Below are 27,079 nucleotides of genomic sequence, written 5' to 3' on the forward strand. Positions count from 1 at the left end.
TTAGCCAGGATGGTCTCGATCTCCTGACTTCGTGATCCTCCCGCCTGGGCCTCCCAAAGTGCTGGGATTACAGGCAGGAGCCACCGCGCCCGGCCAGAAGAGAACATTTCTGTGATTGTTTGAACTGCGCGCTAAACTAGCCACATTTTTCATGAGGCACCTTTTTATTAATTATTGAAGAAATGACTAACAAATTGTGGTCATTCAGATTTGAATATATGGAAAACTTTTTTTTTTTTACAGAAAAAACGAAGTCTGTCACTGTAAAGAAAACTGACAGTATTTGTTGTCAAAGACATAGGGAGCTTTGAAGTGAAAACTAGAATTTGGAAAATTTGTATCTGCCATTGTGAACTGGAAAGATCTTCAATAATTAAAAATTTTAATGATGAAATTGGTGATGACAGTAGCAAATGTAATTTTTTGATATGGTATAATGAGATATATAAACATTTGGAATTTTTAAAATAAATCCATAAATATTTTTCAAATGACCAATGCATAACGTTGCAAAATCATGTAGGGCAAAGAATCCCCTACAATTTTTAATGTAAAAGAGTATAAAAAGTTTACAGATATTTCATTGCAACTAAACTTTAGGAAACCACCACTCTGAGTTTTGGTGTCATATGAAAGGAGAATACCCACAGTGATCTTAAATGGCTATTAAAATATTCCTCCTTTTTTCCACAATTATATATCTATGTGATACTGGATTTTCTTTATTTCAACCAAAACAATTTATGACAACAGATTAAACACAGAAACAGATATGATAATCCAATGATCTTCTACCGAGCTAGACATTAAAAAGATTTGCAAAATGTGAAACTGTATCTCTTCAGCCTAACTTTATTATTTGGGGAAATAGAAATATATGATTTATATTAATATAGGCTTAGGTTTTTTGAGACGGAGTCTCGCTCTCTCACCAGGCTGGAGTGCAGTGGCGCGATCTCGGCTCACTGTAACCTCCGACTCCCTGGTTCAAGCAATTCTGACCTCGTGATCTGCCCGCCTCGGCCTCCCGAGGTGCTGGGATTACAGGCGTGAGCCACCTCGCCCGGCCAGGCTTAGTATTGTTTTTAAATGAATTTAAATACTTGTTAAAATTTGGCTTTAACTCCTTTTCTTGAGACGGAGTCTCGGTTTGTCACCCAGGCTGCAGTGCAGGGGCGCAATCTCGGCTCAGCACAATTCTGCCTTCCGCGTTCAAGCGAGATTCTTCCGCCTCGGCCTGCCGAATAGCTGGGACTACAGGCGTGCACCACCACACCTGGCTAATGTTTGTTATTTTTAGTAGAGATGGGTTTTCACCATGTTGGCCAGGCTGGTCTTGATCTCCTGACCAAGTGATCCACCCACCTTGGCCTCACAAAGTGCTGGGATAACAGGCATGAGCCACCATGCCTGGCTTGAATTTGGCTTTAATTTCTTTTCTTTTCTTTTTTTTTTTTTTTTGAGACAGAGTCTCGCTCTGTCGCCCAGGCTGGAGTGCAGTGGCCGGATGGCTTTAATTTCTAATACAGTAAATATTGATAGACAAAACCCACATGAACAAAAGTTCTTTGATGACTTTGTTAATTTTTAAGAGTGAAGAGGGGTCTTCAAATTTAAAAGATCAAGAACCTCTGAATCATACATTTAAAAAAAAAAAACTCTATTAAGATCCCCATGGTTCAGGATTTCTCAGTCTTGGCACTACTGACATTTTGGGCTGGATGAGTCTTCGTTGTAGGGGCCTGGGCTGTGCATTGTGGGATGTTCAGCAGGATCCCTGTGACCCCCCTCACTAACTAGATGCCAATATCACCTCCAACTTGTAATAAACAAAAATACGTCCTGACATTGTCAGGTATCTCTTAGGGGACAAATTAACCCTGTTAATTTGAGAACCAATGCCATAGGTAATTAGCAAAAGGATGTAAAAAGAAAACTCACAAAAAAATGTTAATAGCATAAAAATACATAGAAAAATATTCTGCCTTGCCAGTAAGCCAAGAAATGCAAATCAAAATGACAATATGTTCCCATTTAAAATGCATTAAATTAGTAAAAGTAATCATAAATAATAACAAGCCATTTCAGTGAAGCTGTGGTTGAACTGGTAGGATTCTATAATTCCAGTAGCATTTCTAATTGATTCATCGAATTGGGGAAAATAATCTGGCAATGGTTTTCAAGACTCATAAACGTTTTTATGACCTCGGAGTAAAAAGAACATAGGCTCAGGAATCAGCATTAAACTTGAATTTTAGCTCTGAATCTCACTAGTTATGTGATCTTCCTTAATTTATTTAAATGATAGCATTTATAAGGACTGAATACAATCATAATGCCTCCATCATTGGTTATTTGAAAACTGGATTAGATAATAATGTAAGTGAACTTCTAGTTAAACGTGGAAGAATTAATGTACTCCATTTACCTCCTCTTTCTCCTAAGATTTCACTGTAGTAACAGTGAAATGTGAAAAAGCATAGAAATCCACACAGAAAAAGAGGCCAGGAGAGGGGACATCAGTGGATGAGCAGTTTTAAGAAAATTCTGGAAACCTAAAAATGGTCAGAGGAGAGGTACCACATGTGATGGGATAAAGAAAGTCAGATTGCAAAGACATGTGAATAAGGATGGACTTTATTTCCCCCACAGATTTCAGGAGAGATTCTGATGTTAGAGTAGTCAAGTGTGGACAGTGTGGAAGTAACATGTGGGGCTGAAAACTGGGGAGCTGATCAAAAATCTGTACACAAAACCATCAAACTTTTGAACATGGAGAGCTATGTGTCTGTCTTCTACCCCTTAGGCAGGAGATAGGAAGAGGATTTCATCTCAGAATCTGAATGCCTCCACCTCCAAAAGCACAGTACCTCCAGTTAACTTTCTCAACACCTTACTTTTAAATATTGGCTATGGAGGTTCACTGGTTACATGAGCAATGCTTCCAACATGAAAGACAGCAGTGAATTTAAAAAATGACTCTAGAAGAAACAGAGATAATACAGGAATCAGAAAAGCTTCCCCCTCCTCCAAAATCAAAATCATACCCTGAGATGTTTGAGAAATGATTACTTCTATAAATAAGAAGTGAATGTTATAAGAAAAAAAATTCAAAGAACAGTAAGTAGCTCTTAAAATGAAAAATTATGACTGCCGAAATTATAAACAAATATGATTTTTTTTTGAGGGAATCGTTCTGTTTTGTTTAGGAAATAGAAGAAATTGGCAGAAAAGAAAAGGGGAAACAGTATTTAAAGGCAAACCTGAAATGATGAAGTTCTGTGGGAGGAAAAATGTAAGAATAGTTTAATAAAGATACTGCCTGAAGAAAGGAGAATAATTGTACATTCTATAACGAATTAAACAAAAAAGCCCACAAAAAGCGTAATTAGAGGTAGTATAACAGAGTAGTAAGCTCCAGACTGTGGGGCTAAACCATTATGTTCAAATTCCATATTAGTTGCTACTAGCTGCATGATCTTGAGCAAGTTAACTTTTTAGTACTTCAGTTTCCCCATCTATATAATAGGGATAGTACTAGCTCCTACCTGATAGGGTTTTGTATATCAACTGAGTTAATATACATGAAGAACTTAAAACCTTAGCAAGCTTTAAATTAATTATGTAATAATATAATACATATTATACGATAATAAAAGTAATATACCATTTGGCTCTGAAGTGGCCTGTTTTTATGGAATTGTAAAGTTGGTCATTGTGTATTTATTTAACTAAAAACTGTGGCTTAACTACATTGGAAAGAAGGAAGGGAGGTATTGGCTGATTTAGGACAAATTATCATCTATCATGGCAGGAAATAAATAGATAATGTCTGCAATCAATAATTTTAAAATAGCACATTATGTAGTGACATTGCCAATTCCCAGAAGAAAGAGCAAAGAATTAAAATGCATTTGCCTCTGAGGCACAGGACTGGGGGGTTGTAAATAGTGGCGTAGGGAATGGTTTGGCTATTTGATTTCCAACTATGTGCATTTGTTACTTTGAGATTTTTTAATTAAAGAATGAAAAAGGTTAATGTATATGAATTGGTTGTCAGTGCCTGGCATATTAGAGAAGGTACTCAATACACTGTAGTTCAATTTTATTCATTTCAGTAATTCCATTCCTGGGGATTTTTTGCTATTTGAAGATACAATACCAAAAGAAAAACATGAATAAATTTGTGATTGCTTGGTTATTTATAACAACAAAAAAACTGGAAATGACCCAAATTTTCAACCATATGGAAATGGCTAAGAATTACGCAAAAAGCTGACAAAATGTTATAAACCAAGAACATGAGTTTATTGTTTCAGATGGCTGTGGATTAGCTAAAACTGACTGCACATACACATACAAAGTCCCTGTTGTGTTTAGACTAGGAAATAGAAACCTGAGAGAAACTGGATGTCTAAAGAGAGGAGGAAATGTAGTATATCTCTACTCTAGACAACTTTCTGTGGCCTCCAGAGTCCTTAATAGGGGGCCTCGAAGCTACTTCGGTCACTGTGCAAGGGGAGTTTCTTTCCAAAACTGAAGAGTTTCTTTTTGAGCTGTGGCATGGTCTTCCGTACTTAGAGTTTGCATCGCTCTTCAGGAAGAATGCATACTCACAATCGATGCCACTAATAGCAATGCTTACAGATATTTAGAAGTCCCCGCTTCCCTGGCTCTACAGTTAGACTCAGCATTAGCAAAGTCAAGCCTCACCTGGAAGTCATTCCAAGCTGTAGTTCAACCTCTAACTTACAGTGTGTCAGAAAACCCATTAGCAGAGCTACTGATGAAAATTACATGGCAACAATGAAAAAAATTGACAACATAATGCATCTGAGTCTGCATCACAACCTACAAGAGCTACAGGTCCTAAGATACTATGAGCTGAGCAAGCCATCTTCTCGGGATCTCAGTTTTCTCTACTGAGAACAGCGGATTATTTTTTCTACTTCAGGGCAGAGTGTACAATCAATGAAAGGATGCTTGGTATCCTCAGGTTCTCATCTCAGGTTCTGATCCAGGGGAGGAGCTCAACAAAGCTCAGTTAGATATGAATTTGAGTGTGTATGACCCATTCCTTAGAATTGGGCTTCTCAGACTCCAGCACACATGAGCATCTCCTGGAGGACACGTTAAAACAGATTGCTGGGCTGTCCCCCTAGAGTTTCTGATTTAGTTGGTTGGGGACAGAGTCTAAACATTTGCATTTCTAACAAAGTCCCAGGTAATACATCAGTATTCAGTCTGGGACCAAACTTTGAGAATCACTGTCTTACAGGCACAAAATTCCAGCTTGGAAAATGGTTGAGACATTGGAGAAGAAAAGGAAAGGCAGGAGGGTAAAGTTTAATAAGGGTTCCTCATCTGCCTTGGTCCTGATGCCTACTAGATAGAGTAGAACCTTGGTGTGATGTCTGTACCAGCTCCACCTCCTTCCTAAGCTCCTTTCTAAGGCTCTCCCAGGCTCCAGACCTGAACAGAGCCTCTCGTGTCAACTTCCTGAACTGAAAGATGACTACCTTTTCCATCTGCCTGGAGCCTATGTGCTGATGCAGAGGCCACCTTTTTAGGTTCCAAGAAATTATGCATTCGCTATGGAGGAAATTAACACCTCAAAGCAAACTATAATTAGGAATTCTTCAGTTCAGTTTATGCTTTTTCAATTAGGCACTCTATAATTTTAATCATGGGAGCATTAACATGTTTCTGTAATTTATATACCTGCGGCATAATTAAGCCTGGGAAACACATTGCTCTAAACCTGAATGGAAGTGATTGTTTCCCTTCACACTTGCAGTATTACATGTCCCTGATGGAGAGATGGTGCCAGTTGCAAAGGAGCCATTTGCGAGTTGCAGAGGCCAACGAGAGAACTCCTGGCTTTGGAAATATGATGGCTGTTGTAGATCATGTGATGCCTTTGAACATCTGCATCCCAAAGCTTCAACTCCTATTGTGACTTTCAAAACATTCCCACCATTGGAAACTGCTTTGGACAACTATTCTTGGAAACTGATTTCAATTAAGCAGGAACAGGGTGTCCTGGCAGGGGAGACGTTATCTGAGAGCCGTGGGAAGCAGATGGCTTTGAATTGAAGAAATTGAACAATAGGCTGAAACTTAGCCTGGATTTGGACCAAACTCCTTAAAAAAAAAAAAAATTGATTCCTCTTCCCACTTGCTCTAACTCTGTTTCTCTCTCATAATTTCAGGTTTGCCTTTTAGCCACAAAGCAGGGCCTGAATCCTATGTGCAAAGTAGTTCTCTTGGGATTTGAGCAGTTCTGCAAATTCAAGTAATTCAGAGGCACACTGAAAGTTTTTGTGCTTATTCAGACTGAACCTCTGAACTTTCTGAAGGTTAAAAACCTTCACTTTTTCTCTCTTCTTCCTGCTCTCCCCACAATAGCAAATTCAGATTTGCTGACTGCAATAAAAGGAAAAAGAACATAATCAAAACTGGCCCGGGGGGACAATGCATACAGATTCCAACCCAGCTGAGTGACGCGTCCATATTGCTGCAGCATTTTGGCACTCAATATATTTTGTCTGATCTAAGAAAATATGGAACTTTTTATAGAGTGGAAGTTGGAAATGGATTTGTTTCTCCCAGGCTGCTCTAGCCTTCCACAAAAGAATACAGATTTGTTCAGATTCTGATATTCTGATGTTCAGCCTCATCAAACATCCATCTTCTACCTAGGCCCCAACATCTGCACAGAAGTGACATATTCAGATATGCTGTCAGCATGCAACAACTCAACATGAATGATTTTGACACTAGTTATTGTCATCATCATAGGAAAACAGAGGTGTGTTTCAGCCCCCACATGGATGGGGATAGAGAAATAAGCTGGCAGAGATTCTAGTTCAGCTTTTAGGAGCTAAAACTGGTTATCCTCATGATGAAACACACACTGAGAGAGACATGAGAGATCCAAAAGCTGTAAACTCAACAGGGGCAACTTCACAGTACAAGGCAAAACTATTGCTTCCCTGTATTACAAGAATGAGCAAATATTGGTGCCCGAGAAGAGATGACTTGGTTCCCTGTACAGGTTCCTTTCTCCACACCTGAGGCCACTTATAGGCAACACCAGTAGTACTCAAGCGTGGTCCAAGACCAGTAGGTCACCTTGGAAATCGTTCAAAATGCATATTCTCAGGCATTATCCCACAGTCCTTGAGGATGGGCAGGAATCTGCAGGCTTACTAGAACCCCAACTGATTATGATGTTCATTAGAGTTTGGAAACCTTGGGATTAAACCACTTCCCACTTTCTATATCCAGTGGGAGTGATGTGGAGAAATTTTGGAAGTCTAGCTTGGTAGATCAGAATCTCCTCAGTAAGTAAGCCCAGCCATAGGTCCCACACTGTTTTCAGGACTTCTACCTGTGTCTAAGTCTTCATTACATTGCTCGTCTCTTATGATAGGATCCCTGGCCTTTACCTCTCTCCCCAAACGGCTGCCAAGTAACCTCTCTGAAACCAAACATGGGCCTTGACCTCTTCTTACCTCTTCTTACCTCTTCTTAGGGTCTAGAGCAATGTAGTAAAATAGAATTTTCTGCCATGATGGAAATGCTGTCCAATATGTTAGCCATTAGCTACTTGTGGCTACTGAGTACTTGAGATGTGGCTAATGCAACTAATGAACTGAAGCTTTAATTTTACTTAATTTTAATTACCTTAAATTTAAATAGCCACATGTAGCTATTAATAACAGTTACTGCATTGGACAGTGTAAGTCTAAAGTCTAGCCCTCAATTCTTGCCTTTGTTACTGGGGCTGCTACATGTTGCTCTGGGCATGAATACTTACATGTTTATAAAATTCTTAGTAAGCCTATACCTAAGTGGAAATGCACTAAATAGCAAACCCTAAGCAGCTGTAGCCAGGTGAGAAAAGGGTGAATTGTATTTTGAGAGAGTAAGCACATATTTTTTCGGCCCATTGGTGGAGACTCTAACTTTAAGATGTTATTTTCCTACCAAAAAGTCAGGGCTTTCAGAATCACTTCTTTCACTGTTGCCAAGTGGAGGCAACTCTCTGAGCAGCCCTAAACAGCTGGAGCAGGCATCGTGCAGAATGCTTTTTGGATAAGAGCAAACCTCCTTGGATTCTAACATGGCACAGAGCCATGCTCTAACTCAGAAGAACATCAATAGATCAGGCTCTAGAAATGCACTTGATGGAGGCAGACTTGAAAGTCTGACCTTTGGGCGGTTGCAGACAGAGACCGAGAGCCATCGGTTATCAGCTGTGCAAGATCTGAGACAAAGCAGTGATGCAAACTGTCATGGGGCCCAGAACAGTGGGAGAAGTAAAAGTCAGCAGAAAAAAAAAGTTAGAGAAAAAGTAAGAACCAGGAGAAGGCATCGTGCAAAGTCACTGTGCTCTTGCAATAAGTTTCACCAGTTCCCCAGGGTTGGAGGGTTTGTATTATAAGAACTACATCTACTAGGACAGCCCCTCCATCCTTAGTCTGCCCTCGTGTTCCTTGCAACATTTGGCTCCAATGACCTTCACTTTGAATCTATTACTGTCTGTTCACCATCACTGCCAATGTGGTCACACCCAGAGCCATCGTATCCTATAGAAGAGTTTTACTACTGACACCTTACATTTGATCATCTTATTCTCTGAATAGCACTTCCTGTCTTTCTACCCTCTCCCTGCTTTGTACCCTCTACACAAATTCTTCAACACCATCCAGGTTGCCTGGCCCTCAATACATCTATTTTCTGAACAGCAACCTTCACATTCTTTTTAAAGCAAGCCTAGACCAGATGGTCCATTTTCCAGCACTTTTTTTCTTTTTTACATTATTAATCATCTTCATTTGTCTGTACTCCTGGATCAACTTGTGTGTCTTTCTTCTTTTCTACTACAAGAGCTTCTTGAAGCTCCTGGAGAAGATTAAACCAATTTAAATGATTCTTTCCTTGAATTTCTTGTTTTAAAAGAAAAGAAAAGAAAAGTCAAAATGAAATATACAGCCCTGGTTTTCCTTCTACCTCTTTGGCCAGTCCTTCTCCATCTCCTGTGTGGTTCCTTGATAAACTGTCATAGATCTCTGTTCTGTTTCTCATCTCTTCTAATCTACACTCTCCCAGGATGAGGTCATCCACTCCCCTCCATACTTCATATACCACCTGGATGCTAATGGTTCCCAAATCTAAAACCCCTGCTCAGATGTCTCTCCAGCACTCCAGACTTTTGGAATTTAAATAGTCCCTATGGTAGGAGGTGAGCATGACAACCACTCTTCTTTTCCTCATGCCAGTAACAGTCCTTGTCTCCATCTCTCCAGATGGCAGACAGTCCAAAATAGAACACTCTTTCGATCTTCATGTTCCATCGACTGCTCCATTTAAAATATTCTTCCCCAAACACCTGTTTTTCCTCCTTGGTTGGAGCCTAAGTAATATAATCCAGAATCCTAACACCAGAGCCAATTCTTGGTAAGCTGGGTTGTTGGTAGAGAAAGGAACCTTATAAAAGGGGACCTGAAATGCAGTTAGGGTAAGCTGAAGTGAATGCAAACCCACCTAAATTATTTGGGTGTCATCTTTCTTCCCTTTTGTTTTCCTGAACAATCATGTAATTGCAGCTCTGTGCTATATCACCAGACTGACCCTTGTCTCCTAGGGTGATTTCTTTGGTGGTACACATATCCCTTTAATATGTACCCCTTTAGTTGGCATTTGTAGACTGTGGGGCAACCCCATGGAGAAGGGCATTACGGTAACATTCATCCCCTTATTCCTTATTTCCGGTTGCCTCTTCATATATCTGGCTTCTCCTACTTCCCAGTCTGGTGTGATGAAGTCCCAGCATGATTTTAGGCATGGCTAAAAGTGGTGTTAACAAAGCTAAGTCTTCTTGTAGGTTATGTCTGAGTACCTCTCATCCATGTCCCCCTAACCCCCAATACACCAAAGTGGGATCCATAGCATTCCTCATCTTCAGGTCCCAGCAAAGGTGGCCCAGAGTACTGGGGAACTAAGTGAATAAATGAGGTTTGGAGAAAGAGTGTCTATGTAATTACAGTTTCTCATCTCTCCCAATGTGGACAAGGCCTCACAAACTCCTCAGGTTGCCCTGTGTTAATAAATCCTCTAAATGTTCATTTCTCCTTCCTAATTGGAGACCATCATATGTTGGTATCTGAGAATCAGACAATAATGATTCCAATTTTGCTCACTGCGGCTTCATGGACCAGCAAAACCCTTCTGTGATTATTTCATGTGCTCCCACTCTGGGCTTCACAGTTATTAAAGGAATCCTGAAAGAAATCTGGCAATCGTTTGCTTTTCTTCCCAATAAAGTTTCTTCTTTCTTTAAAAGTTGGCTGTATCTCCAATTTGTACTGTAGCTAATCACTGTGCATTTCAGATTCTATGGTCTTAACTAACTGCACCTGTCAAATGCAAAAGGATCACAGATTCTCATCAGGAGGTGAAGAGAAGTTGAAATGACCTTTAGAAGCTTATACCTTGTTACACTGTCTTCTATGGTTCCATCTTTCATACCCCGGTCCTCCAGGCTAGAGCTCCCAGGCCCTGTGCACCATGCCTCAAGCAACCTAAGAAAGCAGGTCTCATGTCCTAACTGACCTTGCAAAAGGTCCCTTAGAAGTCCCCAACACTCTTCTAGACCACACAGCAAGGTTGCAGCTGTTCTTGCTCAGCTGAGTTCCTAACTCCCCCATTCAGTTCCCAGACCACCTTTGCACCATTCACCTTTCCTGGATGAAACGTCCTCATAGACTCTTCCCTCCCTCAGTATCCAATGGCTCAGGGAATGGCATCACCTTCCATCCCACAAACCAAGCCAGAAAACTGGGAGTCATCCTGGACAATTTCTTTTCCTTCACACTTCAACACCCTGCCCCTTGAAGAAGTCATCGCCAAGGCATGTCCATTTTACCTCTTACAAATTGTATCTCATCACCATAAGTACTCTAATGGTGGGTCACCTTCATTTCTTATCTGAATAACATAACTGTCTCCCAAGGGTGTTGCTCTTAACCCTGGGTGTGCTGGCCCTTTGGCAATGAGACACTATAAGCTCGTCTGCTTGAATTTATATTTCAGAAAGGTGCTCATATCTGACCAAGTTCACAGACTCATAGGCACTTTCTTTTTCTGATTGTCTTTCCTATTTTTAAGGTAATGTTGTTTTGAAGATCACCCCTGGAGATGGCTGTAGGTTTCCTGATGTGCCCCACACTGGCCAGCACTTTGCATGTAATAGATCTCACATGAGTGCTGGGGGATACACAGCAGATAGGCATTGGCTGCAATTGCAGCAGGGCTCAGAGAATATTCTTGCCCATGGCTGCCCAGGGCTTAGAGCCACTCATTGCCTCAACAGCTTGGCCAAACCCAAGGACCATGTTTTTCTTTTGTTTTGAGATGAAGTCTTGCTCTGTCGCCCAGGCTGGAGTGCAGTGGTGCGATCTCAGCTCACTGCAACCTCCGCCTACTGGGTTCAAGTGATTCTAGTGCCTCAGCCTCCCAGCTAGCTGGGATTACAGGTGCCTGCCACCACGCCCAACAAATTTTTGTATTTTTAATAGAGATGGGTTTACACCATGTTGGCCAGGCTGGTTTTGAATTCCTGTCCTCAAGTGATCTGCCTGCGTTGGCCTCCCAAAGTGCTGGGATTACAGGCATGAGCCACCACACCCAGCCCCCAAAGAGCAGGTTGAACAACTACCAGTTTACACAGTTTACACACTTTACACAGTTTAGCTTATTCGACCTTCAAAACGATCTATGATGTAGGTATTCCCATTTACCAACAAGCAAATTAAGGTTCAGAGAAAATAAGTACCTGCTTCCAGTATACCCAGTGGGGCAATTGTATGAGGTTGGTCTGATTTTAGGAGCCCCTCCTGTTTCAGTGTATCCAACTGGGAAGTCAGCTATGGCAGGAAGAGCATAAGGGTCTCAGGTCTGAGGGAGGAGCTCCGTATGGGACCCATCTCTGCCCTAAGGGAGGCCAAAGTCTAGCAGAGGCTGACAATGCAAGGCGCTGACAGAGGGGTGACCATGACAGAGTGGCAACTCAGAAGGAGTTGGTGCATTCTGCTGCAAGAGTGGAGATGGTCCTGGATGTGGCCGATGTGAGCTGGATGTCAGAGAGATGGAGAATGGCATGCTTGGCAGAGAGAACAACATGGGCTAGGGGCCTGTTTACTCAGAGAAGCACAAAGAATTGGGCGCTCACCTTCCCAACGTTCCACACTCCCTTCTAAACAAAGTCTAAATCCAGAGTGAAGACCTTCTTCACCTGGACCCTGCCTGCTTCTTTGCTTCTCTCCTCATCTCTCTGTCTCCACCCACTGAGCTACTTGTTGCTCCTCAAACACACCCTGTACCTTCTCTGTGTGTGCTTTTGCATACGCTGTCTTTCTTCTAGGTTACACTCTTCCCTTCTTCACTAACTCCCCCTCATTCCCTAGGTCTCAATTTAAGCAACACTGCCTCCCGGAAGCCCTCCCAGCTTCTGAGCTCACCCGACTACCAATGGCTGCCTCTCTACTGAACTCTCATGGAAACCTCTGAACAAGTTGGCCAAACACAGGCTCATTGGCACCTTTTCTTTTTCTGATTATCTTTCCTGTAGACCTTTACCATCTAAAATGGCAGTCAGAAGCCATATATGGCTCCTGAAATTTAAATTAAAATAAAATTTAAAAAATCAATTTCCCAGTTGTACTAGCCATATATCTGGTATCCGGTGCTCAATGGTCATATGTGTTCAGTGGCAGTCATTCCACAGAGCACACATATAGGACATTTCTGTAACTGCAGAAAATTCTATTGAACAGCACTCTTTTCAGAATAAGAGGTAGTTGAAGGCAGGGTCTACAAGGTGCATCTCTATAATCCCAGCACCTAATGTCTACCAGGTGGGCAAAATAGATTTGCTCAACTAAATATATACTTTAGTAACTCACTTTATATATATATAAATATACATATTTATATATATATAAACTAGTTTATTTATATATATATAAAACTAGTTTATAGATATGCTTTAGTAACTAGACATATATATAAATACATATACATTTATATATAGATATAACTAGTTACTGAAGTATGTATTTAGTATGTATAAAGTACATGTATGATGTATGTGTGATGTATGTATGTATGATGTATGTATATATGTATGTATGATGCCAGACACCATCCCATGTAAAGGGAATTCAGTAGTATCAAGCCTTCAGATTTCTTGGAGCTCACAACCTATTGAGGGGTATGTAGAAACAACAGAAAACAAAACAAAAAAATATATATAAAGAGCTGTATAACACAATTAAAGGCTTAAGAAAGAACTATGAAGGAACTATATAGGTCACTGTTGAGTAAAACCTGGTAAAGGGGCAGATGGAAATTAAAGGAAACCAGAAACAAGGCTAAGGACAGATTCTGATGAGCCTTGAATTCCATGCTAAGAAGCTTGTACTTAATGCAATGGAAAACCAATGACCCATTTAAGAATTTTAAGCAGGAAAGTTAACTTGATCCAATTTGTGCTTCCAAAGGATCATTCCAGCAATTCAGTGGGGGGTGGATTGAAGGATGAGAAGCTGCAGCAAGCACCCTAGCAAGCATATCACAGCAGGCGCAGGTCCACAGGATGAGGCTGGAAAGTGGTAATGGGGGAGGAGGAGAAGGAGCTTGGCCCAGGTTCTGAAGTCCAGCGGACCAGTCTCCATGACTGATTAGATGGGAAGGAGAGGAAAGAGGGGGAAAAAGCATTTCCAAGGAAGTCTTCAGGGATCAGGGGATGGTCCGTTATAGAACCTGGGACTCTGCCCCTAGCCTCACTTCAGGGATTGCATTATAGGTGAGTAATTCATGGCCAAGTTACTTTCTTATGAAGGTTGCTACAGATCAGCCACACATCAGTGTGACAGGTGGGGCGTGGGGGAAGAAGGCTCAGCATGTTCAAACCAGAACTGAATATTAGATTCTAGTCACTATTTGATTGATCTTTTCAGCAATTCTGGGATTCTGTCACTTAAAAACCAATAAATCTTTGAGGGCCCAAGGAAAGCAATACAAAAGCAATAAATCTCCATTGTGGAGTATTAGAAAAATAGGCCAAGCTGCTGAGGTGGTTTGGCTGGAGGGACGAGGGTGTGGGAGCCCCACACAGCAACAGTCCTCCCTGCCACATCTCGCCCCCCTGCATACTCAGTTCTACCAGATAGAGTCAGATCCATGGGGCTTCAGAGGAGCAGTAAGTGGCAGAGCAGGGGCTGGAGTTTGGCTTAGCCAGGGTTGGAGCATCGTTGGCAGCAAGAAGAGCCTACCTGAGTGGGGTCTGAAGGCCAAAGTTTCCGTGTGAGTCTGTGTGAGAACACACAGCTCCACTCAGAGAGGGACTTACTGAAGCTCACAAGTGATAGACCGGGCTCACACAAGGCAGAGCTGGAGGACCCCTGAGAATTCCTCTTGCTCCTCTTGCACTGGTTGGTGGAGGTTTACTCATAGCACCCCCACAAAAGGGCTACCCAGTCATCATGTGACATACCAGGCAGAGGAACTCAGAACTTCTCAGGGGAGCCGTGAACTCAGAGCCAGGATACTAGGTCTATGCACTGGCTTTACCTGTAACGAGCCCCACAAGCTTGGGCCAATCAGTTAACATCTTAGACTTCAGTTTCCTGCTCCAAAATGGAAATGGTATTTCCCAGTCATCTGACTCACCAGGTAGGTGAGGATCAGATAATACAATGGAAGTAAAGGAACAATTAACTGTACATGCCAATTCAGAAAACTATCAACTGTAAAATCTGATTTAAAGCATCCTTAACCCAGTGCATCTACTGAGTTCTTTGAGTCCCAGGATCTTAGAGTGTCCATATTGTTTTCTCACATCCTTCACCTCCTCAACTCACAGAACTGCATACTGCTGTGTTTTCCTGGGTGGTGCTCATCTCACCAGCCAGTCTACTGCTTCTTTCAATCACTACAGTCAACGTACCTGTGGTTTCATGTCATCTTCCAGTGGAACTGCAGAAGCAGCCCAATGCCCCTAGGTTGCAAGAAACATAACCCGAGCACACCAGATGAACCAGGCATGACAAATTGGTGGAACCTAGGTGCTTGGACTAAGGAATGGGGATGGATTAAGAAGTCAATACCACATGGCATGATCCATGATCCAATAGCATCACCTTATGACATGATCCAGTCAGATCGAGCCTCCCACATCACAAAATTGCAAATGTCCAATCAGATCACGCCATTACTTTCTGTCTATCAAACCTGTCCCCGCGTCCAAAAGCCTGACTCCTGCCTAGCAATATACTTTTCTCTCTACAAAAACACAGTGCTTCAGAGTTTGGCTTTCTATTGTGCATGGGCAAACAGACCAAGTTCTGTTCAGTGACACTTTTTTGCTAATTTCATGATTTTGTTTGTGTGTTTGCTTAATGTCCCACCTCCCTGCCTCACTCACTGTTTACTGGAGCCTCAAGAGGACAGAGGTGTGGCTATCTTGTTTCTTGCTGTATCCCTATTGGTTAGCTCACTTTCCTAAACATAGTAAGTGTTCAATAAATATTTGTTGCATGACCTAGTGGTCAACTACCTCTCATATAACATCCTACTGCCCAGAGTTCAAGGTGAATGAAGGTCAAGATAACTGAAATCCATTGTGATATTTCCACTTCTGTCCTTCCAGTTGTCCTGAAAGTCGTGCTGGGTGGCACTGGTTAGTCACTTCCCCTTCTAGTCAAATGCTTAAGAAATAGTCTGGAAATAATTCCAGAAACTGAGTATACACCCACCCTCAATGCTCCAGAGCCTTGAGAGGAAAAGCAGCCAGACATTTCCAGACACCAACCATTTCCCCTTTGAGCAGTGACATTTCTGGGTTTTTTTCTTTTTGAAAAAAAAGGTCACCAAAATATATCATGCATACCTTTCTCCTAGGTGGTGGTATAGTATAGTAAAATGAGTGTTGGCTTTGGGTCATTTGAACTAAGTTTAAATTTTGCCTGTACCACTTGCTTGCTTTATAGCCTGAGTCAACTGACTTAGCTTCTGTTTGTCTCAATTTCTATATTTGCAAAATGAGGAGACTATGATACAATGTTACGAGAATACAGGTAGTGTTATATATAGAGACAAGCTGGTAGCAAGTGCTTGTTCCTTAAATGAAAGCTAGCAGGCTCCTGTAAGTTGCAGACCCATATTTTCAGGGTAAACCAGGACCAAGTAATAAACAGGCATGGCTGTCAGGGATGACAGCATGTAGGCCTACTTGATTTTTGAGTCCCTGTGTCTGTTTTGTAGAGTTGTGCTATTCCTTTGCACCCTGACAACTGTCATTTCTCATTGCCACTGGGAACCTTTCATCCCCTTATCCCTCCTCATAATTTGCTGAATCTTAGGATGTATGAGCTTGTTAAATAGATGTGCAAAGAGTATAGTGATTCAGAGGGAAAGTGTAAGGGCTTCTCTGTGTGGGAACTGGAAAAGTTTTCATGTGCATTTTGGTTTGGGCTACTCAGAGGCCCCCTTTGCAGGGGGTGAAGGAGCTTGGACCCTGGCTGGGGTCAGGAAGTCCTGGATATCAGGCCTGCCTTACTCTTGGTATTTCCATGTTTTGTTCAGCCTATATGAAATAGTCACTGGCCATACTTTACAGATAAGGAGAGTTGAATCTCAGAGAGAGAGATTAAGCATCTTGTCTGAGGTCACGCAGTTGTTACCACGGGATCTGATACCAGGTTTGTTGCCACCAAACTCTTATTCTTTCCATGGCCCCACCCACAGCCAGAATACTGGGAAGCTGGCCTAAATCCAAACACATTGAAAGGCTATGGGCGACAGCTGGATTGGGTCCCTTAGCTGAATGTTTTATAGGCTTAGTTACCTTGGCACGCTGTATCAAGATCATAGACTTTGGGTCAGATCGGGGCTGTGTTCTGGATTAGCTGTTAACTTGCTGTGCAACCCTGAACAAGCCTCTTCCCTTCTCTGGGCTGTACTTTTGCTATCTGGGAAGCTTTCTAAAATTTTGAAACAGTGACCAATACTATGGTATAAAAGAAGAGAGAATTGTGAAAGGGAGGAAGGCACTGGTGGCCAAAATGGAACACGATTTGACACCTGGGGGACCTGCCTTCAAACTCAGCTTTCCTACTTACTGTCTGTATGCCCTTGGGCATTTCTGTGCCTCGGTTTCTTCATGTGCATCTGAAAATGAGGATAATATCTCACAGTATATCGAGAAAATTAAATGACAATGTTAGATCTGAGTAACTGGAAGAAAAGCAGGGGATTCATAACTGAATTTGACTTAAGACCCAACCATCTGCTTTGACTTATCAAACATAGGGTTGCCCTGGAACTACCAATGTGTAAAATGTAAGACAAATACTCTCTGGTCAGATGCCCCGTAAACATTACCAACACATGTTGCAATGACTGAAGATTCACCTGACTTAGGGGGAACACTGTCCAAAGTCTTCAGACTACATAGGAACTTCCAAATTGGTGGTGGCTGGTTCTGTCTGCTTCAATGCCTATCATTTCTAGGTGAAGCTGGATACAGGATGGACAATGGCTATCTAGACCATCTCAAAAGTCCTCTTCTGGGCTGGTGTCCTAGCCTCCAGTGACACAAGGACTGAGGCTGCATCCATTTCCCTAGTAGCTGCCCATGCCCTTCAAACAGGCCTGAGCCTCTCAAACACACTCCCATTCTCATCCCAGCACTCCCACCTTAATGTTTATGTTAAAGCAAACAACCGCCCTGGTTGCTCCCTGTTACAGCACGCCATCTCTCTCCTCCAAGCCTGTGCTCACACTGGACACTCTTACAACATTGGTGAAGTCTTACACATCATTTAAGATACAGCTCAGTGTCTCCTCCACTGGGAATTCTCTCCTCTGAGCTCTTATAATGACCTACACATATCTCCACAAGGACACACTGTACTGCAATTATGTTTTTGTCTCCCCAGCTAGAGTTTGACTTACTTTAGGACATGACTTACCCACGGCTAGTTCACTGCCATATTTCCAAGCACTTAAGACTTGCCTGAGACAGGGTGGATTCTTAATAAAAATATTTGTTGAATGAATGAACGGTTTTTAGGCCCTGGGCCCCGCCTCATTCCTGGTACATAACATACTCAGTTTATGCTTGATGAACTGAACTGAGCAATTTGAAAGTTGTTCCACTCAATGCTTTGCTTCATTTTAAGGGACTGTAGTCCTCCTTCCTGGAGTTCTGGGCAAAACCAACAGTCAATATTGCTGCCCTTGGGCAAAGGGTAGCTTGTTTAAAAGAGATGCCCATGCTCCCGATATCATGAACTGACACTGGTCAGGTTAGCTATGGGGATGCCTCAGTGTATTCCTGAACTCCAACCATCTTTGGTAAAATCAGCAGTTTTACCTTGACAGCAAGTGTCCCTGTGGGACTCTAGCACTCTACAGCCTTAAACTGGACCAGCCCCCGGGTCTTGTCAGATTTGTGATCTCTGATCAGGTTGTTTTCAGAATTCAGCAAATCTGTCTATCTGGCTGTTACTGACAGTGACACAAAGAAAGGTAACCTTGCCAGGAGACGGTGTTCCAGGCCACCAACCCCACTAACTAAATTTATCATCTCACTCTATTACCCAGGCTGGAGTGCAGTGGCATGATCACAGCTCACTGTGGTCTCGGTCTTCCAGGCTCAAGCAATCTTTCCACATCATCCTCTCAAGTAGTTGGGACTCCAGGCGCGTGCTACCACATCCAGCTAATTTTAACAAAATTTTTCTTTGTGGAGACGGGGTCTCCCTATGTTGCCCAGGTTTGCCTTGAACTCAGGGGCTCCCTTTGAACTGGGCTTGGGGCTGCTGACCTCCTTCCTCCCAGGAAGTTGTGTTCCTGGCCAGTCTTGCCCATGGGTATTGCCAGTCACATGATTCAACTGGAGGCCCATGTGGCACAGAGAAGGAAAACTACAGACTCCAAGTGAAGAACCGTCCTCACCTGACAGGGGCTCCCCGGGACTGAGCAGGTTTCAGCATCACGGTGATGGTCGTGTCTGTCTCATTCAGTGGGGTGTCTGTGTCGTACTCAGGCATGGATGGAGCTGGACAGGAAACAGAGAGTGCAGGTGAGTTCAGGACAGGTTCCCAACCGGCTCGCCACCGCCCCTTGCTGCCATCCTTAAAGACACAGCATGACCAGAGGGAGGACGTTTAGGAAAGGGGTTGGATAAGAAGCCTTCCAGGCCTTCAGTAAAGGAGGCCCTGATGCCCAACCTGCCCACAGTAGGTTTCTTCAAGGTGCAGTAGTGTAGGGAAGGGTAGCAATGATGTGTCCAGTAACCTACATGAACCAAAACGTTTCACACCTAATAAACATGTGGAGGGAATGTAAGTACTAACAAAGAAGTGAAAGCAGAATCAACCCTGCTAAACACATTTAAAATGCAAATTAAATCAATTATGAACTACTTCCCCTCTACCTGTTTTTTTAATTCATGAGACCCCCCCTTCCCTCATACTCAACTGATAGGAATGCAACTATATCTATTCCTTTGGGAAGGTAATTTAGCCATTTGTAGCAACAGCTATTAAAACCCACATCCTTTTTAATTCAGTTTTTCCAAATTCTGAATTTAATTCTAAAGTTATAATCCAAACCAATGAATGAAACTTTATTTTGTAACATGTTTATTGAAGCGTTATTTTGTAAAAACATGGAAGCACCAAATATATCCAACCACAGGGGAATGTATAATTAAATTATGTCCATCCACTTGACAGAACATTATAATGAAAGCAATGTAGCAACATAGGAAATACTTATGGGATAAAGATAAGAGAAAACATTAAGCTACAAAAAAACCATGTTTTTCTGGAAAACCATGTGCAAAATATGTATGTATGCAGACCAGAATTGCATAGATATTTAGGATAATGAAAGCTGTAGAAAAGGTTCTGAAATAATTCTTCATTGTTGCTGTCTAGTGGCAGAGGGGGCCCTACTGGTGATGGCAGTCTGTAATTTTGGACTGCTGTGGCCCTATAATATTTATTCATTCATTCATTCATTCATTCATTCATTCATTCATCAGGCATTTCATAAGAACCTGTGCTGTCTTGTTCTGGCAAAAAGAATGTTCCTGAAATGAATTTAATAACCAACTTGTGCGCAATACACATTATCTACACACACATGTACTATTTAATGCAACCCTGTGGGCACATTATTTAGTGGCTTGCCACCTAATTAATCTAATTTTTACACTTTAGGAAGTTCATCACTTAGATTTTCTTCATAGGAGACAACAATGGTAACTCACTAGGTACTGGATCCTCTTAATTCCACCCATATCACAGGGTGACAATTCAAGAAAAATTTCCACTTCAAGGAAAATTAGGAAGTGGGCGTGAAACAACCTTTTTCCCTTTTTCCTTTCTAGCAGAGATACCTGAAATTTTGGTGGCGATCCGAGTGGTGACAGGGGGCCCAAAGCCCTTTGCTGTGCTGGCCTTGATGGTGAAGGAATAGGTGGTCCCTGGGTACAGACCCACAAAGAGGTGGTGGGTTTCATTCCGGAGCTTGAACACTTTCCCCCTCTGGCTGGAGAGGTCAGCACTTGGGTCCAGCGAGCCAACAGCCTTGTAGTTGATCTGTAGGACAAGTCAGCAAACAAACAAATCAATGCCTCACTCAGGAAGCTGGATGGAGCTCATTTGGAGGAACCTTAGGGAGGTGGGGGAAGGGGCGGGCATGTGAGCTTGGCCAGCAGATTCTGCTAAGCTGCCTGTTGCTGTCCACTTTACAGATGATCCCAGCCTCCAAATACCCCATTGCTCACTCACTGGAGCAATGCATGTTTTCATTGATTTGTGGGAGTTAAAACTTAAAATAATTGAACTCACGGAGATAGAGAGTAGATGGATGGTTATCAGAGGCTGGGAAGGGTAGTAGAGGGTAGAGGGATGGTTAATGGGTAGAAAAAATTGAAAGAATGAATAAGATCTTATATTTGCTAGCACAACAGGGGGTCCATGGTCAAAAATAACTGTACATTCAAAAATAACTAAAAGGGTATAATTGGATTGTTTCTAACAGAGAGGATAATTGCTTGAGGGGATGGACACCCCATTTATCAAGATGTGATTATTACGCATTACATGCTTATGTCAAAACACCTCACGTAACCCATAAATATATATACACCTACTATGTACCCACAAACAAAAAATTTAAAAAAGAAACAGAGGGTGACCCACAGATGTCATTTTGAATTTTCTAACAGTCTCATGAAAAGAAAAAAAAAAAACCTTTTAGTAACACATCTTGTTGAATCCAGTGTATCCAAACTATTATGATTTCAATCTGTAGACAACATAAACATTGAATGGAATTGTTTACAATCTACTATTCATATGAAGTCTTATAAACATGTCTTTTACCCCTTCAGTGCATCTTCATTTGGACCAGCCACTGCTTTTCACAAGTGCAGTAGCCCCATGTGGCCAGTGGCCACCATACTGGACACTGCAGTCATAGAACAGTATCCAGGTACAGCATCGTGATGAGATTTATGAGGCTTGTTAAAAATGCAGATCCTGGGCCCCATATTCCAGACAGATAGCAATTGCAGACTGTTGCTTTCTCGTGCACTATCTTTTTTGTCTTCCTCAAATCCTTGGGGGCATCAGGATAGCTACTCTCATTTTAATAATGGAGAAACCGAGGTGCCAATGGAAGCAACTTGCATGCAATCCGCATTTTTCAAATTATATATGGAGACAGTTTGTCTATGATATATGAAGACCATGCCCCATGCGACATATTATGTGAGTTCAGCAATAACTAAACTGGTCTACACCTGTGGAATGATTTGTGTCTACTGTTCCCCGATCATACACTTGAGTGTCACAGCAAGATACCAGAAGAGTTTTGAAGGGTGCACTCTCAATTTCTGCACTTGCTCAAGGGTGAAAATAACTAACAATTGGTAGCCCAGCACTGGTCCCATGGATCACACTTTGAGTGTCACATCTTGAAATTACACAGTTGTAAAGTGGCAAACAAGATTTTTTTGTCTGTCTTACTTGGTTTGTTCCATTACAAATATTTTATTTGGCTAGGTGTGGTGGCTCACACCTGAAATCCCAGCAGTTTAGGAGGCCAAGGTGGGAGGATTGCTAGAACCAGGAGTTTGAGAACAGTCTGGGCAACACAGTAGGACCCTGTATCTACAAAGTATTAAAAAATTAGCTGGGTTGGTGGTGCACATCTGTAGTCCCAGCTACTCAGGGGCTGAGGTGGGAAGATGGCTTGAGCCCAGGAGTCCAAGGCTATAGTGAGCCATGATTGTACCACTGCACTTTAGCCTGGGTGAGAGAGAGAGACCTTGTCTCTAAAAAATAAAAAAATTAATTATGGTATAATACACATACAGAAAAGCATACCTCTTGATGAATTTTTGAAAACTGGATACAGTCATATAATCAAAAACCAAACCATTACCAGGCCCAAAACTTTTTCCTCACACTCCCTTGCAATCCTACTTGCCTACCCCCATCAGGGATCACCTCTGTCTGACTTTTAACAGCATAGATGAGTTTTGCCAGTTTTTGCACTGTGTATCAGTGCAATCCTATGAAACGCACATTTTTGTTTCTGGCTTCTTTCTCTCAATGTTATCATTATGTCCGTGGAATTCATCCATGTTGTCACAGGTAGTAGCAAGTAAGGCATTCTCAGGTACATTCAACAATCTCTTGCTGACACTGTACTAGGCAGGTCTGACTCCAAAGCCTGTACTTTATACTCTATACCACACTGCCTGGCCTGGAGACAGTGCATCAATTGCAAAATGCATTCACTCATTCACTTATTTGCTCCTTCACAGTGTTTCCTGTGTACACCTGTATTCTAGGTCCTGCACTGTGTGCTGCTGGGGGTGCCCAGCTGAATTCGAGTCAGGCCTCATGCCCAAGTGACTTCCGTTCTTGAGAGAGGTAAGCCAGCGATATAGACAGCTGACATCACTCATCTTCTGTCAAGAATGGCCAAACCCAGGCAGAAAAGGAAGCACACCAACTTCCCTTCAAAAATCAGCAATTTGCTGTTACTGGCAATGGCACCACGTGTTTTTTGGAAAGAGGTCAGACTGTGCCTAGAGCAGAGTGTGCAGGAGGAAGTAGAAATGCAGGGAGTTGAGGGCTTTGGGCTTTTCTCAGGCAGCACCTGAGCGTGCATGTGCACCATGCAGGTGGCTGTTAGCTTTAGGCTGCTCTGGTGGACCTGTCTACAGCGTTCCCTCCGGTCACCCCTGCCCACCCCAGTCCTTCTCAGAGGCAAGTGCTGCAATCATCTATCTGCCTCTCTGCTTGAGGACTTTCTCCATGGGTGCTTGCTGGGAACGGGGGTTAATTAACACCCAGCCCTGTTGGGAGTTGATGCATAAATTTTCCAGGCTCCCCTTCCTTATACTCCTGCAAGCTCCCCCTCCTTGGCATCCCTGCAGCATCCCAATTTCCCTGAGAGCCTCAGCTCCACTTGCCTCTAGAAGGAGCTGGTTTGAAAACACAGTGATTATTGGCGACTTTCCTTTCTCTTCCCCACTCCATACCTCTTTACTGGTGTTTCTTATACTTCTCAGCAAACTGCTCATATTCAAATCCTCATCTCAGGGTCTGCATCTGAGAATGACCAAACTAAGGAAAAGTGCTCAGGGAGGTATCTCAGGAGAGAGTACAATGGACGCCTGAGGGACAATCCTGAGTAAGAAGAGGAGTGTTCTAGGTTCCAGGCAGAGAGAACCGCATGGGCAAAGACCTGGGGTGGGAAAAAGTTTGGACAGGGCAAAGCCCAGAGCCACCGCAGAGTAGCAAGCAAACAGGGGCAAATGGAGTTTTCAGTGTGCAGGTGGATTCTGGTTTCCACTGTGGCAGAAAAGGTGAGATGTTCAGCCTGTAGCCACCAACCCCAGCGCACCAGTGGAGAGGACGTGTGCTTGCATTCTTTGAAAATTCTGTCCCTGTCCCCCTGCGTGGACTGGTGGCAACTACATTGATATACAGACACTGGGAGGTAAAACTCATGCCTTATTTACTAGCCAATTCCTTTCCTGCGCTCCAAATTCAATCCAAAAGCAACTCAATTTCCACCGAGCTGTCAATATAATATACCGCGCTCCTCTGCTCTCCTAACCTTTCCTGGTATTACAGGATCCTCACTTACTTGTAATGAAACACGATGAATAAATCAATGTATGTTAATATAGCATGTCTTCAATTTTTTATGAAGGGCTTCACCAAATCTAATTCCCACTGCTTTGTCAGAAACACTCTTTGAAAAATTTAACTTGCAAGTTTTATGAAGTTAGTGGGGGATTGGGCTGGGGAGGGAAAGAAGAAAGGTGAGAAAAATGGGATGGGAGGGAGCTGTGGCTGTAAACGTATAATACAATATGAACCTTCATTTGTAAGTGGGGAAAACGAAAGATTTGTTAGAATAGCAAACATAAAATAAAGGGTTAGTAGGGGGAAGGGTGCACAACTGCAATCAACCCTGGGCTCCTGGCATGGGTTCTGGCTGCAAAAAGTACTCAAGGATGTCCCCCTTCTCTTTCAGTTACTGACAGTAGGATCCCCAGCCAGAAATCAAAGCAGGTGCTTCATAACAAAAATCCAAGGATGGGTGTGGTGGCACACACCTGTAATCCCAGCACTTTGGGAGGCTGAGGCAGGTGGATCACTTGAGGTTGGGAGTTGGAGAGCAGCCTGACTAACATGGAGAAACCCCATCTCTACTAAAAGTACAAAAAAATATTATCCAGGTGTGATGGTGCATGCCTGTAATCCCAGCTACTCGGGGGCCTGAGGCAGGAGAATTGCTTGAACCTGGGAGGCGGAAGTAGCGGTGAGCCAAGATGGCACCATTGCACTCCAGCCTGGGCAACACGAGTGAAAATGCCCCTCAAAAACAACAACAACAACAACATCCAATCATGTCATAAGAACAATGGTTTCCCATAGCTCTCAGGATGAAGAGTGTGTCTTTGTCATGTGGTCTTAATGAGCTCAGTGCATGAGCTGACCTCTCTTGTCCTCCCCCCAGCACCCCAAGCCTTACTTCAGTACCTAAAAAGAGCTACGGTCTTTTCTGCCACAGGACCTTGCACCAGGTCTTCTATCAGCTTGGGCCTCTTACTCCTTCCCATGCCTCCTTTTTGCCTCATTCATGACTCCTCACCCTTAGCGAACCTCACTTACAGGGACTCTTTTTATGGGTATCTTCTCTGACTCTCAGGTTCTCTTATTTTATGTTTCCAGAGTCATCTATCTCACCTTTGAGCCACTAACTTTCCATGTAACCATGTAATTATTTCATCAATAAGTCCCTTTTCTACCAGCCCAGGAGCTGAAAAAATATGACTTGCAAGTCAAATTCAATCTACCGTCTGTTTTTGTAAGTAAAGTTTTATTGGAAAACAGCTACACCATTGATTTAAATATGGACTACGGCTACTTTCACACTACAAAAGCAGAGCAACGTAGCAACAGATACCCTATAGCCCACGCTGCCTAAAGTATTTATTCTCTGGCCCTTATAGAAAAAGTTTGCAGACCTCTATACTAGATTTGAAGCTCCAAGGAGGCAAAAATCGTATCTGGTGTTTGTTCAACATTTCATCCTTTTGCATGTATAAATGAATAATTAAATTAGCTGTGTGGCTTGAGTGATTGCTTAACCTTTCTGAGCCTCAAGTTCTTCAAGGGTAAAATTATAATTCTTAGTTTCCCTTTTAATTTATGTTGCAGAGTGACCCCCATTTCTTTACTCCTGGAAGACAAGTCATTGGTTTGGGAGGAAGGCTCCAGAGTGTCCATGAGTGGCTTTGGCTTCTGTACCAAAGTTCTGACTGCAATGGACGAGGGAACATCTTCAGGAGAACAGGTCACTTTTGCATCTGGGCCGCAAGAAGGAGCAAGAGAGGAAGGGAGAACAGAAGGAAATTATTTCCCTCAAAGAATTCCATCAGGAAGGACTTGTTTGTTTCCTGAACATGCTTGGGTTGAGTTGTGCTGTGCTCCTGACACTGGGCTAGAGGCAGGGTATGACTACATTGGTTCCGGGTTCAGAGAGAACAGGTGACAAGATTCTGGTTCTGTGGATGAGATGGTACCTGGGGACTAAGGGAAGAGATAAGATCAAGCAGGGATGAGGGAAGCATCCAGGGCTCAGGTACATGTGGTTAGAAGATGCAATTATAACAAAAACACCATTTTGGAGCACTCATTACGTCCAGGCACTGGGAGGGGCCTCACATAAAAACCACCTCATTAAATTTTCTAAAAACGATATGGATTTTTTTTCCGATGATTGCCATTCTGCAGCTGAGGGAACTGAGGCCAAGAGGAGTGACACCGTGAAAGCCTGAGCTGCGGTGAGGGTAGCAGCTACAACTCCCATCTGGGCAGCATGCTGGATGGACACATGTCCACCTACAGTACATGAAGCGTTCTCTGCTGCCTCAGCTTCACCAGGGTCCTCTCAGTTGATGTGTCAATGTCAGTGCTGTGATGTGGTAGAGAACACATGCAGAGATGGCCTGGCAGGATCATTTATTCAAAAAGATCACCCCCAATGAGATGACCCCAAACTGAGGAAATCCATATAATTTTATCAGGTTAACCAAGTGATTTTATGATATACTTACACACATGTCAGGTTCAAAGCCAGGTTCATGTAAGCATCATAATCAGAAACAAGGTGGTATTAAATCAACGATCAAGTAGAATTCTAAAAGATTGAGAATATTGATAGCAGCATTAGCTGCCAGTGACAATAGTGTAAAATGAGTCAAGACCCGCCCACGCACAGCTTAATGCTCCAGAAGCATCCTCTATAGCTTAGCACCCTCCTATCTTGCTACTACATTTGTGTCTTCATCCTAAACCCCTGGGAGGATCAGCATTCTAAGTTATCCATCTCATCTCCTCCTGAATTTCTTCAATGGTTTCCAGCTCATACTCTGGAAGTCTCAACCTACTAGTCTTCTAAC

At 42.7% G+C, this 27,079-nt stretch overlaps 1 protein-coding gene across 1 annotated transcript in view; it reads right to left on the reverse strand.

The window, feature by feature from the left end:
• The window catches only part of PTPRT (protein tyrosine phosphatase, receptor type, T), a 724,687-nt gene that overhangs the window by 266,596 nt on the left and 431,012 nt on the right, over window positions 1–27,079 (reverse strand). Inside the window, exons 6-7 of the mRNA XM_011996484.1 lie at window positions 20,480–20,681; window positions 19,066–19,132 (exon numbers count right to left, since the gene is read on the reverse strand). Coding sequence (XP_011851874.1) covers window positions 19,066–19,132; window positions 20,480–20,681 — 269 coding nt within the window. The remainder of the gene's footprint in view (window positions 1–19,065; window positions 19,133–20,479; window positions 20,682–27,079) is intronic.

This window comes from Mandrillus leucophaeus, unplaced genomic scaffold (genome assembly GCF_000951045.1).
Source record: "Mandrillus leucophaeus isolate KB7577 unplaced genomic scaffold, Mleu.le_1.0 Scaffold516, whole genome shotgun sequence".
Taxonomy (NCBI): Eukaryota; Metazoa; Chordata; class Mammalia; order Primates; family Cercopithecidae; genus Mandrillus; species Mandrillus leucophaeus.